Source organism: Fukomys damarensis, unplaced genomic scaffold (genome assembly GCF_012274545.1).
Source record: "Fukomys damarensis isolate Sample0158 unplaced genomic scaffold, DMR_v1.0_HiC HiC_scaffold_24, whole genome shotgun sequence".
Taxonomy (NCBI): domain Eukaryota; kingdom Metazoa; phylum Chordata; class Mammalia; order Rodentia; family Bathyergidae; genus Fukomys; species Fukomys damarensis.
Window position 1 is genome coordinate 63174431 of NW_022900936.1, and position 21074 is coordinate 63195504.

Consider the following 21074-nt stretch of genomic DNA (forward strand, 5'->3'; position numbering starts at 1 on the left):
GCCGCGCCGCAGCCCGTGATCGAACCCGAGCCCGCCGTCCGCGCGGAGCCGAGCAGAGGGAGGGGCACCGAGGCAGCCTCTGCGGACTAACTCATGAAGAACAAGGGTGCCAAGCAGAAGGTGAAACGCAAGGGAGCCGCCAGCGCGTTTGGCTGTGACCTGACCGAGTATCTGGAGAGCTCAGGACAGGATGGTAAAGTGCCTCCTCCCGATCCCCTTTTGTTGGAGAGAGCGGTGGATTCTCTTGGGGTGTATTGGATTCAGTTCGCAAGTTAATGTATTCCAGGCTTGTGCGCTCGTTGTACTTTTCCTCCCACTTAAAGAACGTACTCGATTCTTAGGTGCACAGAGCTGCCCACCCTGACGTGCAGGGGCTGCTTTGCTTGTTCGGGTGTCTCTCCCTGAGCCGTTTAATGGGCGGTGCTTTTGCAAATTTAACTGGCCGTCTCGGTGTTGGAGAAGAAGTGAGGAGCCTACACTTTGGATGTATGAAGGGAGGGATGAGAGGTGGATGGGGGACGGTGGTCAGCGGGCTTCCCGGGTGTACAGTTATGACAGCCTTAGCTGTTTCTCCTGGACTCTATGATTTCATCTTTTTTTTTTTTTTTTTTTTTTTATTAATGTGCTAGAACGCGGTGCTGGTGGGGGAATCCTGCCTGAAAGAATGGTTGTGCAAACATTTTCCAAATTTCTGAACTGATGCCAAATACAAGTACCCCCTTCCCATCCCTTCCTCCAGAATACCTCCTCTTGGCTTTCAAGCTTAGCATTTGGTGTGGCGAGCAAAAGTCGTGTACTAGACAGGTCAAAGGGCCTTGACTTGAAAATGGTTGAGAGTTTGTAAGAGAAAAGGAGAGCGCCTCAGTTTTCAAGGTCAGATTGAAAAAATGGGGGGGTGGGGGGGACCCAGGAGAGTAGAAACAATTTAAATATTTGCCCGGGGGAGGGGGATGGAAAAAGAAAACAATCTAGAATACAATGATGGCATTTGAGATTAGAAGTTTTTAATCTTAGGAAAGTTGGGAAAATTGAGCATTAAATAACTTCTTTTGTAAGGTTGACTGGCCCTGCACTTACTTATACAAAAAGGCCTTGTCTTTTGAAGCCTCAATGAGAGAGAAAAGAGCCCACTCTATGGGTTGTGTGTTTATACATGGATAGATACAACAAAGGGAAAACTTATTGCTGTGTAACTGTGCAGAATAATTCTGCCTCCAGGAAGATAATCCAAAAACTATTCCATGTGCACATATCCAGTACACATCTCGAAAACAGTGCGGTGCTTTTGTTTCACTTCCCTTTTTTTTGAAGACTCAGCACCCCTAGTAATTTGCAGTGGTGTGATATTCCTGTGGTATTCGAGAGTTCAGAGTCTGCTGTGTCATTAGGACAAATGGCTTAGTGTTTTAGAGCTTGGGGAACCACAGCTTCCAAAACTGCCTCTTTTGAAATTGAGGCATAACTGAGTCAATTTATTGTATTCTCACAATCCAGAGAGGTTAATTTGAAAATAAATCCCTTGGATTGAGTGTTTTGTTTTTAATATGAAGAAACTGCAAGTATACAGCTTAACCACTATGGTCAGACATTTAGGATGAAATGTTTCCCTCCACCTGGTTTTGCAAGGGCCTTCAGGTTAATCTCCAGGCACACTGGGAATGCTCCTAGCAAGCTACCTTCCAAATGCGGGTATTATTCAGGATCTTCCCTCTAAGGCTGTGAGAGCTGCATAGGGGTGCTTGCTAGCCCTGCCACATTCTTACAAAGTCATACATCATAGGATGAACCTGAGCTTTAAGGTCCTGTGATGAAACTTCAGAAGCACCCTGAGGCAGCTGTTCTTTTACCTGCTTTGTACACTGGGCATCTACATGTTTAATTTAGGAAAAGAAGGAAGGGAACTACAGCTTAAGGAAAAAAATGGAAAGCCAATCCTCAGGGCTTTCCACCATGGAAAGGAGAAAAGAAAGCCCAGAGAAGTAAATTGACCCTCATTGTGAAAGTTGCAGAGGGCCCGAGCCTGTTAGGCCCCTATCCCCTCCTTTGCCTCCATGTCTAAGCCACATTCTCTGAATGATTTTTCCCCCTAAATTGAAAGCAGATTGCCTTGCCACAGAATCAGCTGAACATACCTGAGTAGAGTTCAGCTTTGGATGAAAGGCAACTGACCCACGTAATGACCCACACATACGTTACAGTGGAAGTTAGGTGGAATTAAACATGCATGATAAGCAGCTTGTATAAATGGGAGCAATTAGGCTTCCCCCCTCACACACAACTAAAACAAGTTAACTAGTTTTCTCTTATTATAGTGCAGTAGTGATAAGTTAGTACTATTGGTTTTCTCTAAAATAATGTGGCCTCCCATGGACCTTATGAAACATGTGATAGACAAGTGCTGGACTCTGTTCCCAGTTTAGAATATTGTGATGACATATCAGGGTGGGAACCAATATTCAGAAGGTTGGTGAGGGTCTCTCAAGTCTGACATCACAGTCACTGAACCTTGCAGGTCAAGGGCAGGGTGTTGCATCCTGGTAGAAACGGAAAAAATGGCTGAAAGTTTGGGAGCCCAAGGGCAGAAGGGAAGATCGGAGATGTAGAGAAACAAAGAGAGAGCGCCTGTGCTTGCACAGAGGAAGAAAGCCCAAACCAGAGTGGGGGACAGGACTGGTGACAATTTGCTGTGTTCAGGCCATCTAAGGGTGGGAAAGCTTGAGTGGGAACTCTGGGCAGACAAGCTGAGCACAGAGAATGAGTGTCAGCTGCTTCTGTAGTCTGCTGAGGCCCAGCCCTGCTACCTGTATTTGGACAAATCTGACAAGAAGGTGTTCAGTTGAGCGTGGATATTGCTCAGATCCGGTTTTCATCCTTAATCTTTGGGAAACTGATGAAAAATAGAACACTTAACTTTAGAAACATGCACACGCACATACTTGTGTGCAATATTGGCCAGCACACAAAGATTCCAGTTTCAGACTCTGCTCTGATCATCCCTAGACACACAGAGATCTCATGTGAAGGGACACTTTTTTCCTTTTTCCCTCTTCCTTCTTCTCCTCATCTTCCTGCTCTTTTTCCTCCTCCTTGTTTTTTCAGTACTAGTGCTCAAACCCACGACCTCATGCATGCCAGCCAGGATTCTGCAACGGAGCTACGTCCTCAGCCCAATTTCCCCACCTTGACCACTTTTCTCCAGCCTGGTGAGAACACCCAGGGTGACTAAGGTGGCTCCTGACACAACCCACCGGTCTCTTTCACTTCCCTCCTCCATAGTATTGCTGCCCCTAACCCCTAGTTCCCCCCAGGGAACCAGCAAACTTTCTCTTCTTGTCTGGGACAGACAGAGAAGGTCACTCCTTCCTCACTGCTAATGCCAAAGTGGCGGGGCGGGGGGTAGTTTTCCTTTTTCTTCTATTCGACCGCTCGGTATGAAGGCCCTTCCTTGCAGCTGTGTAATAAAAACCACATTATGTCGTTGCCCGCGGTCAGGAGGGAGGGAGGGGTGCAGCCTGTGAGGTCAGAGTGTGTCCATGGTCATTTACTACCTCCCTGGGATGAGCCACATGTTCTGGGTCTCCCAGCAGAGCTCAGAGATGCTGAGGCCCAGTGCCAGGGACAAGTGAGGAGGTTATGTGGAAAATCGCCTTCCTCCACGCTGGCCCCACTGTCACCCTTTGGAGCCATCTCTGCTCATTTTACCCGCTCCCTGGGAAAAAGTCACATTGCTCCGACCTCACAGTTCTCCATGATGGTGACACAGCACCCTAAGGAGCTTTATAAAAAATGATGATGCCCAGACCTTCTCTCAGACCAATTAAATCACCAACTCCCTGAGGTAGCTTTGATGTGGAGGTAGAGTCTCTGGCCACCTTGGATAAACAGCTGGGGCCACTCTGTATGCACCCTCTCTGAGTGTTTGACTGCAACTGTGAAACTTTATTTCTGAAGATTTTTCCTCATTTTTACCATGCAGAAAAAAATGTACATTAATATGTATATAACATTCACACATTTGTACGTACATGTACGTCGCATACATAGCATATGTATATTTGAATTGAAGGATGATAGAAGATTCATAACAAATAAACAAATAAAATACTAAGCTTGATGAGAATAAGTCCTAGCATTTCAAAGCACCAGAATAAACTAGTAGGACTTTTGGATATAGCTGTACTTCATTTCTGAGGCTAAATGGTGCCTTCCCTTATTCATGTATTTAACAAATATTTAATAAGCTACTGTGCTAAGTACAGTGGGGAAGAAAGAAAGATGGGCTCCAGCTTTTAGAAACTTAGACTAAAAAATGTGAGCAAACCTTCAGAAACCAGCTGCTCAGTTAGTTATCTTTGAAGTTGTCACAACTTATGAAAAAGCTGAAGGAGAAAATGCAGAGGCTTTGATCTCTGATGAAACAGGCTAGACATTCATGTAAACAAAGCAAAGAAGGTAAATATTTCTCCATTGGAGATAAGTCTTAACACTGAATGGGGAACAGGGCAGCAATTTTTCTCTGACTCGTTCCTTCCCAGCTTCTTGCCTGGTACACTGTTATCACATCTCCCTGACTAATTCTTCATCCTTTGCTCTCAGTTTCAGATAGTTCTGGAACCCTTCCCCACTCTTCCCAAGTCAAGTATCTTTGCTGGGGCTCCCTGTGACCTGCAGAACTACTGCCTGAGATAGAATCTCTGCTTTGCTTATTTCCAGCTGAGACCCTGGAGCAAGTTAAGTTAATTACCTGATCTAGGCCTCCGCCTGGCACTGGTGAACCGGGAATAATAAGATTGATGCAAAAATAAATGAGTTAGCAGAGGGTGTGCATAGGGTAAGCTATGACTGTCCTGCCGCCCCAGCCCCACCCTCGCACAGCCACCAGGACTGAGTGATCCCTAACCTTAACCACAACCTTAACCCCTAATACCTAACACTAACACTAAACATAACCCTAATCCCTAACCCCTAACCCTAACCTTAACCTCACCCTCAAAGTGACTCTGGGAAATCCTTGTGTGAACCACCTCTCCATTCCATGTGTCAGGCAGTCCTGCTTCCCGTCCCTCTGGTTGATGGATTAGTTCCCATCCAACCACATTATTTGCTCATTTCTTCAGAACCTCTTGGGGACTGTGCTGGGGTGGGGCCAAGGGGCCAGGACAGTAGCAGTTTACCCTGTGCACACCCTCTCCCAAGTTGAGTCTCCAGACACAACCTTCTTCTACATAAGACCCATCTATCTTCTACATAAGGCCCAGGAGTATAAAGTTAGTTGTTGTTGTTTTCTTCCTTCTTTTGTTCTCTGTGTATTTAAACCAGATGCAGCATTTTTTGACTTGTCCCACCCTTCTAATTAATTTTCTTAATGTTTATGGGTGCGTATCCCACCCAGTTCTCTAAGTTGTTTCTTCCTGTGCCCCATCTGAATGCCAGGCTCGAGTTGAATTGGTCTTGCTGTTCCTCTGCCGAAGGGCTGGCCACAAAGCCTGGTGGAGTGGGGGGCCACAGCCTGCTGGGACTTCAGATGTCTGGATATCAGCCCCGTCCTCTGACCTTCCCCTAGGATACAATTTTAGCTAAGACTTAAAACAAAGCACCTCTAGGGGGAAACAGGCTAGCTGCAATTCAGAGGAGAATAAATATTGGTACTAAGTTTTTTAATTCTGAGAGGAATTAAAAGAAAGAAAGATGAGAACGTCAGGCTGCTGGATGGTTGGAGGGAGGAAAAAGAGGGGGAGCTCTACTGGAGGAAGAAAAGGGACCCAGAAATGACAGCTGAGTCTCAAATTAGACCTTGTTGTATTTATTGGCAGTAGAAGTTACTGTGTTTTTTATTATTATATGCCAATCACTTTACAGGTACAGAGTTATATTCTCAGCATGTTTAAAATTTGGACATTTTAATCTCCATTTCACAGAGGAGAAAACTGAGGTCCAAGAGGTTAAGTGATTTCCTAAGATTATAAAGATGAAAAAGACAGGATTTAAATCCATATCTATAAAAAAAAAAAATCCAGATCTGATTCTTAAAGCCACACTCTTAGGCAGGAATCACATCTTACAAAATAGTTTGGCATTTATTTACCATTTTTTTTCTCCCCCAAGAAGACTGTAAGAAGTTTTTCTCCTTTTGTTTTGTTCTTACCAAGCCCAGCCCAGCATTGTTCATAATTATAATCGACATTTGCTTAGCACTTTGTCCTCTGCAAGGTGCTTTTCACACACTTCTGTCTGAACCCCCCAGCATTCAAGTCCGCCCAGGTTTCCCCTTACCCGCTGCATTCCCTCTGGGCAAGAGCATAGCACAAGGGTGAGGGATACCCAGCTGGGTCTCTATTCTACCCACAGTTCTCTTCTTGAACTGGCCCTATGTGGGCAAATAGCTGGCAAGCTCCACTCCAGGCAGGTGGCACTGGCAGCTCACACAGCTTTGACAGCTCACTTTGCCTCTGTTAGGGTGAGCCTGTGGCAGACACAGCAGTTGATGGGTTGACCTTGCTTCCTCCTTCGGGAAGCCAGGGTTAGAGCCCTTCTAGGAAGCTCAGCACGGGGACCTTGCCAATGCGCTGGACTATGAAGAATCCAAGATTGCTTTAATGGTCTAATGTTCGTAGACCATTAAGGCTTTGCACAGAACCCCCCAGAAACTTTGCCTTTGTCTTGTGCCTCACCAGTTACTCCTTGGTCTGAGTTGCACTCTTGGCAGGAGTCCAGAACCAACTGAGTTTCTGGGACTGACTCTCAGTCTTTGTACTAGTTTAAGTTTGTCTGATATATACCAGGCCCTGGTACCACAGCCATGGCCTGATGCTGGCCCAGAATGTCTTCAGTGGGGCACCCTCTCACCACCCGTCAGAGGGAGAGGGTTGAAAAAAAAATACATACAAACATATATATGCACATATATATATATACATACATATATACACACACACACACATATATATATATATATATGTATATGATATACCAACTCTCACTGTTACAGAGACTAGAAAATAAACTGGCATATAAACTATAATTCTGGTGAGCTACAAATAAATCTAGAGCTTTTGTGAAAGGCTGCTGAAACAATGTGTATGATTGTATATATTTCTTTTCCTGCATTTTTATCTTTTTAATAAGATACTATCTTGTATGGGGCTTTGAACCCAGTGCAACAAGTATTTAATGGAACCCTAAGGAGCTAGACCCTCTCAGGCTTAACCAAAATGCTCTCAAGTTGCTCTGGGCCTGGAGAGTTCATAAGATGGGACAACGATGACGCAAAGAGGGACAGAGTGAAGTGGGGCTGCAGAGGATGCGCAGGCAGGGAATGCTGGTGTGGGAGGCAGCTGAGAGAAAAAGCAGCATTGGAGTGGAATGTTTGTAGTGGGGGAATAAAACAAAACAAAACAATAAAGCCAACATCATCTGACTATGAGGAATGACAGAAGTGTGGGAAGGAGGGGATTGGCTTCTAGAGGCAAGAAACCACACGATTTTACCTGGTTCTTGGAATGTCATCGCCTCTTGCACCTGGGGGAAAGACATTCAGACCGGAAGGTGGCTGAGGATGACTCACAGTGGCAAGGTTGGGGTGGCATGGGATGCTGGCTTGGGTGACAGGAGCCTTGTCTTCCCCAGCAGCGGAGGGAGCCTACCCTCCAGAGACAGAGCAGCTGATAGTTGCAGGAGTGTCCACTGGTTTGGCTGGTTGTGCCTGCATCCTGCCTGAGCACAAAAAAAAAAAAAAAAATGAGAGATTTAAAAAAACTTTAAAAAAATGCTAAATGACCACTCTAATTTTGTTTCTTAATTAATTCTAAGCCATATAGCATGAATATCCAGCCTCATCCTCTTCCTGCAACATTGTGTAGAAAGGTCTGTTCTTTCCCCATTTTTTGAGAACCAACTCAGAGAGATTAAGTAAATAATTTGCCTGATGTCACCAAGCCAAAAAGTGGGGGAAAAGCAGGACTCAAAAGCATGGCTGTCCAACAGTCAGTTCCCTTTCCATGGCTTTTTCTACTCGGACCCAAATAACCACGGCGCTGTTGGCAGTAAGACAAGATCTGATACGCAGAGTTCCATTTTGCCATGTGTTGCCAGGGTGATAAGTTCAGAGGATTTAGTTAGATTTCAATAAAACTTCTGGCAATAGAGTTCTCATCCCCAGTTTTTCAAAGTAAAACATTTTAGGTTCCAAATGGCAGCTTTCGAAACAGAGAGCAAGCCCTGTTACCATAAGTAGCCCTTCCACTACTTTTTTCCCAGCTGTTTCCTGCTTGCTGAATATTATTGGGAAACAATGATGTCAACCCTTCCATATAAATCTGCACCTCCCTGCTGGTCCCTCCTCTACAATGCATTTTTTGTTCCTCTTTCTGGCTTTTGTCTTGCTGTCCTGTTAAGAGACTCACGCTTTTGAAGTCAATTGTTGGCTTTCTTTTTAATAAGTTTTCACTATACAAGCTTCGTTGTGGCCTTCAAAATGCACATGCTTCTTTGCATCCACATTTGGAAAATCCCACGTTGTTTGGCTGATAGCTAGAATGCAGGTCGGGTGTGAAGAGAGGAGCCATTTTGCTTTCTGGAAAAGCAAACCAAAGAGAAAGTCTCAGGATCGGGCCTGGAGCTGAGGATCCAAACCCTGCATAGAGCCCCATGAAGCTTTGAGAAAGCTTGACTGACCTAAGTGTGTGGGGCATCCACCCTGCAGTGGAAAGTCAGGAAATAGACCATCCAATAACCTGCAAGAGATCCTGATTGGGGCTTGATGTCCAAATGAGGCATGGTTTCTAGAGCCCCTTCCCTGTACTGCTCCCAAAGACAATTTGGTTTCAAAATGGGAAGGAGTTTTCTGGGAACAACTTGAGTTTGAACTATGGGTCCAAGAATTCTGAACCCCTCTTTTATAAGTTTTAAATAATGATCCTCAAATTTTAGTGGGAATTAGAATTACTAAAATTGTACTTCTTACTTCCCTTTTAGTCTTTTTTTTTTCAGTATTGGGAGTTGAACCCAGGACCTTCCCACTGAGGTACATGCCAAGCCCTGTATTTCTTATTTATGAGACAAAGTTTCAGGGAGTTACTGAGTTTCCCACTCTGGACTCAAATTAGTAATCCTTCTGCCTCAGCCTCCCAGAGTGCTGGCATTACAGGCATGTGCCAACTCACTGAGCTATAGTTCTGACTTTTAAAATTAAACTTAAATTTTTTGTTTGTTTGTTTGTTTGTTTGTTTTTTGAGACAGGGTCTCACTATGTAGTTGAGCCTGACCTGGAACTCACTATGTAGCCCAGGCTGGTCTCAACTCACAGCGATCCTCCTGCCTCAGCCTTCCGAGTGCTGGAATTACAGGCGTGAGCTACCACATCCGGCCTAAATTTAAATTTTAAAGTTAAACAAATATTAGTCAAATTGATTATGTTCTTAGAAACATTGTTAGATGTCATTCTGGACTCCTTGAACAGAGCTGTACACTTTAGACTATGTAGCCCAGGCTGGTCTCAACTCACAGCGATCCTCCTGCCTCAGCCTTCCGAGTGCTGGAATTACAGGCGTGAGCTACCACATCCGGCCTAAATTTAAATTTTAAAGTTAAACAAATATTAGTCAAATTGATTATGTTCTTAGAAACATTGTTAGATGTCATTCTGGACTCCTTGAACAGAGCTGTACACTTTAGAGAACTGCAAGCTATAAAGTGCTGTTCCTGGTCAAGGTTCTGAATTCTGGCCCTTGAAGATCCTTCTCTATAGATCTGGGTGAAAAGTCACATATTTAAAATATGCTCAAGGCCATTCTGATAGCCTCAGGCTGCTGATCTCACTTGGATTTAGCTCATAGAAACTCCGACTGAGCTCATAGAAAGAAGCAGCTAAGTGAAACCATGTGACTTATTTTCCTTATTGTACTTTCTATATTGTCCAAAATGTTAAGTGAACATGAATTTTTACTTTTAAAAAAAAGTCCTTAAAAATTATCATGGGAATAGAGTGTCTTAAATTACTTAATTTTTCATAGAGCTCCTTTGTTCCCATCCTTATTCTTGAGGGAAAATAGTGAAATCAGTTAATTTGCTTTCCTGTCTTAATGCAGGCAGTGCAGTGAAGTCAGCTCATCTCTGCTCTTAGTCATAGTATAGCAGGATGGTTAGACGCATGACTTTTTGCTGGGAGATGACCTTGGTTCAAATCCCAGCTCTGCTGCATGCTAGGCTTGTGACTCTGGATAAGCACCAAACCTCTCTGTGCCTCCATTTCCTCAGCTAGGTGAAGACTGTGATACTAATAATACTCATTACATAAGGTCATTATGAGGATTAAAGGAACCAGTGCCCCACCTGGGTTTTAATAGACTTTCCACAGGTGTTAACTACGCTTGTCATCTCCCTGGTGCAACTCTTGTCCTGTTTCTGCTTTATTTACTCGGAATGTGGTTCCTGAGTTAGGCTGCACATGTGGGAGTTGAGAGAGCTGAGCATGAATGTTCCAAGGCCCTGCCATGGACCCAGGAGCTTTTTCTTTTTATTCTTTTTAAGTGCTTTTATAGTCACGCATTATTTTATTTCCCTTGGTTGGATGCATCAAAGACTAGTTTTAAGGAATATATATATAATCTGGAGTGGGGCTGTGGCATACTTTCTATGTTTTATACTTCTTTAGTGATCAGGAAAAAGAATCTAACCTTCCCCCAAAAGGGTTATGCTAAAAGGTTATAACTATAGTGACAGCCATCCACCCTACTGCTTTCCGTCTGTTTCAGGAGAATGGAAAAATCTGAAAAATAAGCCTGTTAGCATCATGGATAAAACAGTGTGAGGCTCGGGTCTAAGACATTGCATGTAAACCTGCCTGTCCATTTCCTCCACAGTCACATCTTGAAAGTGGACCAGCTGAAGTCCATCTGGCTTGAGAGTGAGTTTAAGTGTGAATTGACTGCAGTCCACACTCAGTCTCAAGGTGTGTGAACAGAAGCAGAGCAGATAGATGAAGGAATCCCTTCTGTACCGTTGATGGGCAAGGAAATCTCATATGAAGGGTTCTGTTTATGCTACATGATCCACTCTAAGGTGAACGCTCATACCCAAAAATACACTTAGGAAGGTGATCAGAACAGTGACAGACAGATTGCACAGTGCTATCGATGACAAGTGATGTTGCTGAGAATGATTGCTATTAGTAGGCAAATGTCTTAGCTACTTTTCTTGTTGGATACTCAACACCCAAAGTTAAAGGAGGAAAGGTTCATTTATTTATTTCAGCTCACCGTTTGTAGAGTTTCAGTCCATAGTCATCTGGCTCCAAGGCAGGGCAAAATGTCACAGGGGCATGGCAGAGAGGAAATTGTCCATGGCAGAGCGGGCTGGAAGCAGCAAGCAGCAGAAACTGCAACAGCGAGCCTCCCTTTCTTTTTTATCCTATCTAGGCTACAAGCTTTCTGGATGTTATTCACACCTAGAACTATGATAAACCATTTAATGGACTAGTCCAATACCACACACCCTTAATCCCAGCATCAACCTTTAATCTGCATTCACACACTTTAGATCTAGCCATCTCTGAAAAGCCCCACCTATGAATGACTGCATGAAGCTTTGGGGGGACATCTAGATATAAGCCATGACAGCAAGAAGTTACTTTAAGTATGGACATTACCGTGTTGGTCTCGCTGGGCTTTCAAGCTTGTTGCCTTTTTTGTTAGCTTCCTGTTGCAACCACAATAAATGACCACAAACTTAGTGGTTTAAAACAAGATGAGTCAACTGTATTACATTTCTGTAAATTAGAAATCCAATACAAGTCTCACTAAAATTGAGGTACCAGAAGGATTGTGTTCCTTCAAGAAAAATCTAGGAAAGAATCCATTCCTTACCCTTTTCAACTTCTAGAAGCCACTGCATTCCATGGTTTATCTCCTATCTTCAAAGCAGCAGGGTTGCATTGGAAGACCATTCTTCCAAAGCCACTCCCTCTTACAACACCTGGGAAAACTTCTCCGCTTTTGAGGACCTGTGTGATTAAACTAGGTGACCCTCTGGTGTACTGTCCCCATCTTGCTGTCCTTCACCCACTCACATCTGTGAAGCCCCTTTACATAGAAGGTGACATATTTACAGGCACGTAGGAGTAGGTCAGGAGTATCTTTGGAGGGCATTAGATTCTTCACCCTCTTCTAGGTAGGGGAAGCCCTGGGCAGACTGTCTGTACAGTAAGTACCTGGTAACCTTTGAGATCTTTTCCGGTCCCTGGATTTGATGATTATGTGATTTTAATTGTTTTGTCCTCTAATAGAAATACTTCTTAAATTTCATTTTGAACTTCTGGAGACAAAATGGACAAATAAAAAGCCGTGTGAGGTGTGGGTGTATGGAGAACCTGTCATTCTAGTAAATGTGTAGACTGCAAGCTGTAAAGTGCTGCTGCCTGTCAGTACCGGTGTTCAGCAGGTGTGTGCTCCTGTTTGTTGAGCACACGCCTCCTGAGGGCAACTGATGTATCCATCACCTCAAACGTTTATCGTGTGTGTGTGTGTGTGTGTGTGTGTGTGTGTGTGTGTGTGTGGCAAATATTCACAATCCTCTGCACTCGCTCTTTTGAAATGTGTAATTAATTTTTGTCAACTATTGTTACTCTACTATGCTACTGAACATTAGAAGTTATTCCTCCTAACCAGCTGTTCCCTGTGCCCTTTAACCATCCTACCTCCAAACTCTACCTTTCTTGGCCTCTCATTCTCTACTACTATGAGATCAACTTTTTAAGCTTCTAGATATTAGAAAATATAGTATTTTTCATTCTGGGCCTGACATATTTCACTTAACAAAATGTCCTCCAGGCTCACTCACATGGTTGCAAATAGTATCTTTTTATAGCTGAATAGTATTCCAGTGTGTATCTATATCACATTCCAAATATCTGTCGCCAACACTTTAGGTTGCTACTGTATCCTGGCTGCTGTGAATTGTGCGTCAATAAACATTGGACTGAAGACATCTATTTGACATACTGAGTTCCTTTCCTTTGAATATATAAGGCAGTCGTGGAATTGCTGGATAATACAGCAATTCTCTTTCTGGTTCTCTGAGGAGCCTCCTTAATGTGTGTTTCCATAATGGCTGTACCAAGTTACACTCCCACTCTATGAAAGTTTCCTTTTCTCTGAATCCTCACCAACATTTGTTGTTTCTGTTTAGGGTGAGATAATACCCCATTGTGCTTTTGTTTTGCATTTCCTTGATCATTAGTGATGTTGAGCATATTTTTGGCTATTTGTCTATCCTCTTTTGAGAAATATCTAGTCATATATCATTTGTCCATGTTTTAATCACATTGTTCTGCTATTGAGTTTTTCGTGTTCCTTAGATATTCTAGTATTAATCATCTGTCAGAAGAATGGTTTGCATATATTTTCTCCCATCCATATATTTCTCCCATTGGGTTGTTCCTTCACTGTGCTGATCACTTCCTTTACCTAGCAGGTTTTTAGTTTGATGCAATCCCATTTGTCTATTTTCATTTTCATTGTCTGTGCTTTTGGGTCCTATGCAAGAAATCTTTGCCCAGACCAACATACTAAAGCATTTTCCCTGTGTTTTCCTCTACTTCTTTCAGTTTAATTTGGGATCTTATATTTAAGTCTTTGATCCATTTTAGGCTGATTGATCTATCAGTGATAGCCAACCTTTTAGAGACAAGTGCCCAATCTGCAGCCCAAAACCAACTTATTTATCACAAAGTGCCAACATTGCAATTAAATTTGAATACTGAGGTTTTAGTTTAGAAAAAAACAACTCATACATTAACATCTTTTGTCTTAAAAGACAAACAAATAACACACATGCCATAGACTCGTCACACTGCGTATCAAAAGATATGGATCTAGTTTCATTCTGCATTTGGATATCCAGTTTTCCTAGCTCCATTTGTTGATGAGACTGTCCTTTCTTCAATGTATGTCTGGTTGCCTTTGCTGAAAATAAATTGGCTGTAAATGTATGGATTTATTTCTTGGATCTCTATTCTCTCCCATTGGCCTATGTGACTGTTTTAGTACCAAACATGCTGTTTTGGTTACCGTAGCACAGAAGTATGTTTTAGAGTCTTGTGGTGGGAAGCAGGTATCATTAATGCGTCTATATTTCAGATGAGAAAAAAGAACCCCAGAGAAGTGATGTGCCCAAGGCCACATAACTGAAACTTGGCCAAGTCAAGGTTCCAACTGAGACCTCTGTTATTCCATCTCACTACAAGATCCCTTGCTAACTTACCCTCTAGTCAAGTAGAGGAGGCCTTCCCCTGAAAGGCAGCCAGAGAAGAATCACTGACAGTTGGCAACTGAAGGCCCCAGCTCAGTCCTTAGTGGTCAAAACAACAAACTATCTGAGGACTTGACCTGAAAGGACTTCCTGGAGCATAGCCAGAGATGACACAAGGACATTCTGGGGACATCCATGGTGTGCACGAAAGGAGATCCAGATTCCAGATAACATTCTTAACCAAATGATTCTCTAGACTCCAGAGTTCTTGCCTTGGTATGGCTTAGAGAAGCACCAGTTAGACAAACAGATCCCTTTGAGTTATGCCATAATGCCATGGAAAGTCTCACAGGCCTGGGAAGATGAAAGGCACTATCAGTTGTCTTCATCTCAGTAGGAATTAGTCTACTCAGCTTCCTTCTTCCCAATACTAAATTGAAATTAACCAAATAAATGGCCTTTTTAATCAAGAAAAGATAGTTTTAAAGGGTAGATAATGTGAGTGCTCTGGTGGGGTTCCGAAATTCAACAGAAAGGCAGAAAATGATAGTGAAAGGGCACAGAACTGAGATGCTAGACTACATTCCTTCTGTCTCCAACTCCCCAGCTCCCCAATAGTCTTATACGTTACAATGCAGTGCATCCCCCTCTTAGTCATTCATTCCCATTCCCAGTGTTTCCTTCATTACCTCCAGCCTCTAACAACTGTCATAGTTTTCTTAATTGTTTCCCCCTTGAATGGAAAGAAAATGAGCTTTATAAAGACTGGAGCCGTTCTCTGTTCATCTGTGTACTTAAGTGTCTAGAAAGGCGATTACTTTATGGAGGTGCTGAGGAAGCATCTATTTCCTTGCTATTTCCAGCTTCTAGAGGCAGTCCCTAAGCTTTGACTTAGCACCGCCACTGCACCCCTGCGGCCCAGTGACATCATGTTGATTTCCATCCACCCCACACCCGCCTCATGTCTTCTCCTCTCTGGTCTCTGATTTGCTGCTCTTTCTTATAAAGACTCTGTGATTACAACAGTGCCATTTAGATAATCCAAAATCATCTTCCCCTTTCAAGATTTTTATCTTGATCACATCTGCAACATCCCCTTTGCCATATTAGGCAGCAGTCACAGATTCCAGGAATAAGAATGTAGACCACATTGGGGAAGGGAGGACATTACTCAACTTACCACAATTTTTTCTCCAACAGAACATGGTTAGCTCAATATCATTAAAGGGAGTAGGGTGGTGATTAGGGAAGTGCAGGGTGAGGTGTCCATCAAATGCCACCAGCATTTACCAAACATGGACTGTGCACCAAGCACTGGGTCGCAGGATTGAACAGGCATTTCTGTCCCTGTTGGGGTATCACAATCTAACGCAAAATGTGGACACACCCTCTAACAGTTGTCACACAAACCAAAATGGGAAGTAGGTGAATCAGTTTTGATTCAGAGGAGTTGGATCTGATGAATGGAAAGTGAGTGGTCTCTGCCTGAAGAGAAGATTTTTCATACAGAGGAAATGGCATAGGTAGAGGTGTAAAGCATAAAACAATATGGCAGGATCAGCATTCTCAGAAGGACGCCTGCTGCCAGGACTGTGTTTATGAGAACATTACAGCTTTCTGAATGGCCATTCTAAATCTTCTGGGGAAAAGCCCCCCCCCCTCTCTCTCTCCTGTTTCTGTTATTTCTATTGAGAAAAAACTGGACCCTGCTCAAGGAATAAATTTCTTTCAGGTGGAGGGAAGTTGAGGTTCCCAGAGCAACTAAAAACCAGAGTTTGAAAGTCTGTTCTATTTATTTATAATCTTGAGAAATTTCATTTCACTCTGTCTTATGGATGATAACCAGAAGGATGGTTATTTGAGGTGAAAAACTTGGTAATATTCCCTTCCACCTGCTTCTGGTCATGCTTCTACTCCACACCATCTCTTTTTCGTACAGATTCCTCTTCATTTTTCATTCTTCTCATTAAGCAGATATCAGATCAGCTAATTCAAGTCCAAGTGGCTCTTGAGCTTGACCTTTTGTGCTCGTGTTCCCCCAGGATGGCCGTCCCCATCTCGGAGGAGTGTCCTCGCCCATCTTCTCAGGTTCCTGTCTTTTCGGGGACCTCAGGAAATAGGCCTCCCAGGCCAGTGCCTGCCTCTTCCCTACCAGATTCCAAAGTTCCAAGAGCTAAAAACAATTCAGCCTTTACCTTTCCAGTTGGCAGGCACTCGCAATTTTTGACCTAGGTGACTGAGGAAACAGTCCAAGAGGAACTGAGTCTGGTGTTCTGTCACTGTGGTCTGATGGGCTCTTCTAGGATTGCGCTCATGCTGGACATGATCATTTCCATTACTTTCATGCCAGAAGAGCTTCTTCTATAGTTTGAGTAAGGTGTAATTATCCCCTAAAATGTTCAAGTGTTGGAAGCTTGCTCCCCAGGGTGGCTGCGTTTGGAGTAGTGGGGCCTTTAAAAGGTGGGGTCTCCTGGCAGGTCCTTGGTTCTATTGAGGGGGCTTTCAGGAGAGATAACAAAGGCCCAGCCATTCTGGCTTTATGCCTCACTATCTGATTCCATGTCTTGTTCCTGTACAAGTTCCTGCCACAACACCATAAGGTCCTCCAGCAGAACTGAGCTGATACCATTTTGCACTCCAAAACTGTGAGCTTTTTCTTTATAAAGTTAGCCTGCCTCAGCTATTTCACTGTAATAATGAAAAACCAACACAGCTCCTGACAGCTCCCTACTGTCACTCCCCTGGCTCCTGAGTGGAAATGTCAGCAGCTGAGTTAGAAAAAAAAAATGCAGGGTGCATTCTAATAAGGAATAAACACTGACCACAGGAGGAAAAGCCATACTTTTTTTTTTCCTTGTAAAATTACAAAAGTGATTGTAAAAAAATTTTCAAACAATAGAGATTCAAAAAGTACAAAGTCCCATACCGCAGGGTCACAGTTGCACTGGCCAGGACTTAGCCTGGACTGACTCCTCAAGCCTTTCTGTCCATGGAACTTCCTGCCCTGATAGAATTGTATTCCACATGTGCCGTACAGTGCAGCAGTCGAGCCCTCGAAGTGGCTGGTGCTACTGGGGGATGGACTGTTAATTCACTTACATGTGTAAGTGGCTTCTGGCCACTGCATTGGCCAGCCCAGAGACACGCCTGTGTGCATACGCATAAAAATAGGCACACAGGACGGCTTTCTTTTTTCTCACAAAATAAAGTTAACAGTTAGAGCCTGTCTTCAAGTAACAGTAAGTAAATAATGGATAATTATCCATTGTTGAAATTATAACTTTTATTCTTTTGAACTTCACAGATTTCTGCTGACCAGATAGATTTTGAAAAGTTAGGGGTTTTTGTTTTGTTTTGTTTTGTTTTTTGGTTTGTGTGTTTTGTTGTTTGTTTTGTTTTGTTTTTTGGTATCAGGGATAGAACTTGGGACCTTGCGCTTACGAGGCAGGCAGTGTAGTTTTTATGTTTTATTTTTAAAATCAGGTATCACAGTGCTGTGATTGAAAATACAAAAGACTAAAAGTTGCAGCATCTCTGACCCCAGCACCACACTCCTCTCTTCTGAAGCAAGTGTAGTTGGACCTCAGTACTTATTCACCGCTAATTCGTTTAGGAAGGCACAAAGAATAACCAAAGCAACAAGAAGTAAACACATTGTTTAGGCTGGAAAGGGTTAGCAAGTCTTGAGGCAACTGACACTGACAAGTTCTAGCTTGTACCAAATAAATGGCAAATACTGGGACAAAATTTTTACATCAAAATTCAAGTACCAAATTCAGTGAGTTTCAGAGTAGTCAGGTACCAAGGACTACAGGGCTAATTTTCTTGGATATCTTTCCAAGAAACGTATTCGAGGATTTTTATGAAATAACCATGCTATATACTTAACCATTTGAAGTATCTTTCCCTTTTTACAAATTCCCTTTAAATTTCTTATTGCCTAAATATTGTAAATTAAGCACTTACTGAATGTGTTCTATGAGCCATGCATGATTTTCACTGGTAATTTCTACCATCTATAACTTACTGAATATTAATACTGCTTCCATTTGCTTGGGTGAGGGGAGAATTTGCTAGCCCACATATTTCCTACTGTAGTTGTAAGGTTGCTTTCTAGTATTGGCGAGGGATGTAGGCTGGACAGTTGATATTCCCTCAGCTGGAGGCTGGTTTTGGGTTAGGGCTGAGGCTGAGATCATGGAACAGTGAGAAGCTGGCACGTCCCTGGCATCTTGATCACAGCGGTCACCCAAACCAACCTGGCACTGACCACGGAGGTCCAGGCAGAGTAGCAAAAGCAGATGAAACAGGTGGCAGCCTAAACTGAAAAAGTAACCTGCAAGTCTGTGTCTGTTCAGAAACTGCAGCCAGAATGTGTCTTAAAGAAGAATCAGGAGGGCCAGGGATTTAGCTCAGTGGTTCCACCGCCAGCCTCTCAAGGTCCCAAGTTCGATCCGTGGTACCAAAAACAGAAGAATCAGGAAACACAAATAGTGACAAAAGGAGGTTACCACCAGTGTCCCTCACAAGCCCTTCAAGGCTGCCCAGCTCACTGACACCTCCTTACTGCCAGGTGTCCAGGCACTTCCGTGGGCGCCAGCACGCCCCTGAGCACTGTTTCGGCAGCCCTGAGATTCTCCTGGGCTCTCCGAAGTGTCATGTCCCTCTTTTCTCCCAGTTTGTACGTGGCCCTTCAAGGACACCCAGTTGAGCCCTCTCCCCTTCTCTCTTCATAACTCCACCCGGGGCCTCACTCACTCTGGGCCACTTCGGACGTCAGCCTGATGTGTCATCCTTCAGGGTGCTGTCCCACATGGCCCTGAGAAGGGTAAGTGCCTTTCTCTGTGCTCCTTTTACCCTGCTCTTCTCCCATACTGCTCTTCTGACACCAGCTGAGGTCAGGCACTGTGTGTCTTCCGTCATCATTTTGTCCCCAGTGCCCAGCACGGTGGTTATACATGTGTTGAATGAGTGACTGGACCCAGAGGAGGCTCACACCATCTCAGGCCTTTGTGAAGATGGGCGGATGTGGAGGAGCGTGTTCTGTTTTCTGGTGCTGGAGATTGAACCCAGGGCCTCCATGTTGAGCTACATCCTCACTCCTTTTCTTATTTTAAGGCAAAAATCTTACTAAGTCACTATTTTATCCAGGAAGGGTTGAAATATGCAACCCTCCTGTCTCAGCCTCCCAGAGTGCTGGTATCACAGACGTGCACCACCACAGACAGCTGAGGAGTATGTTTTTGTGTGAATATTTTGCACATGTCTGCATCCATGCTGTCTCTGTGTATACATGTAACTGTGGAAACTGTAGCCGTGGAAGAAAAATCCACATGAGGAGCTTTGGTTGCATCTTTGTTCTGCAGATACTTGTCAGTTCCATGCACTCTCTGAATCTCAGTTTACTTCATCTGAAAAAAGAAAATTGAAAATTAGATAAAATATACAAGAGAGGTTTTAAAACAGAGAACAAGTACCACAGTGGTCCTGAAGTTTAGACATTCGTGCTCAGGAAGGGTTAAGTAGGCCCCAAAGGCTGCGTGGACTGATTCTTTACAAAGTCCACCCCTCCTTGTAGCCACTGCTCACAGCAGGGCTGCTTTCCCTGAGATGCCTTCCTGGTCCTGCCTTCTCCAGCAGTCTGCCCCTGCAGAGGATCATCCAGGAACTCAGCAGGTTTCCAGGGCACCCCTGTCTCACAGTGCTGGCCTTACCCTGTGCCCAGGCAAACCAGGCCCAGTTGTGTCGTTGTATTTTTGTATTTATTTACTTACTTGCTTTGGCATGACTGGGGACTGAACCCAGAGCCTTCACACTGACCTATATCCCCAGTCCTTCTTTCATGCTTGATTTTGAACTAGGATCTTGCTAAGTCACTCCGTTGTCCAGATTGGGTTCCAGTTTTCAATCTTCCTTCCTCAGCCTCCCAGAATGCTGGGATTACAGGCATATGCCACCCAGCTGGCTTAAATGTGCCATTTTAGAGCTAAAAGGATTTTAAGAAATCTTTCTCCAAACCTCTCATTTAACACACAGAAAAACTGAAGCCTGGGAGAGTCGTCATTTGCCTGAGAAGAGGCAGCCAGACAGGGGTGTTTGCTGCCTGTTGGTGTTGGCAGAAATAGCAGGTCAGTGGGTTTCTTACAGCCATCAGGGGTCTCTTAGGGACCCCTGAGAGGGAGGAAATAGGGTCAGATGATGGTACTGTCAGAAGAAAATGAAGATTTATAAGACTCCCTCAAGGCTCAAGAAAAATAGCCTTTTTTATAAAGCTAGTTAAAAGGATAACCTGTATTTATGTGGCATAGAAAGATGTCCAAGAACACATTAAATAAAACTTTTTAAAATATCTAGCCAAGCGCAATGGCACAGGTCCATAATCCCACAGCCTCAGGAGGCTGAGGCTGGAGGATTACAACTTTGAGGCCAGTCTGGGCATTAAAGAAAAAAGGAAGGCAGTAGCGAGGGGTGCGGGGATAAGAAAAAGAAAAAAAAGCCAGGGCTATAGCTCACTGGTAGAGCATTAACCTAGCATGTGTGAGGCCCTAGGTTCAATCTCAGTACCTCATACACACACACACACACACACACACACACACACACACACACGCCTGTTTAGTATAATTTCATTTTAACTATAGGGAAGTCTGGAAAAATAGAACCACAAACTTTAACAGCAGCATTCTGGATGGGTGCTTTTCTCTTTCTTCTGCATATATTGATGTGTTTCTGTGTCGTCTGATTTTTATCATCTACAGTTTGCTTTTCAGTGAGGTCCCTGTCTGTAAAAAGCCCAAACCCAATTTTGACTCCTATTTAAAAGAAAAGAA

At 43.6% G+C, this 21074-nt stretch overlaps 1 protein-coding gene across 5 annotated transcripts in view; it reads left to right on the forward strand.

Moving 5' to 3' along the window:
- The first annotated feature begins 6 nt into the window (after window positions 1-6).
- The window catches only part of Arhgap31 (Rho GTPase activating protein 31), a 130928-nt gene continuing 109860 nt past the window's right edge, over window positions 7-21074 (forward strand). For all 5 annotated transcript variants that reach the window (XM_010630038.3, XM_010630040.3, XM_010630039.3 and 2 more), the window contains exon 1: window positions 7-193. In XM_010630038.3, the coding sequence (XP_010628340.1) occupies window positions 94-193 (100 nt within the window). In that variant the 5' untranslated portion in view covers window positions 7-93. The remainder of the gene's footprint in view (window positions 194-21074) is intronic.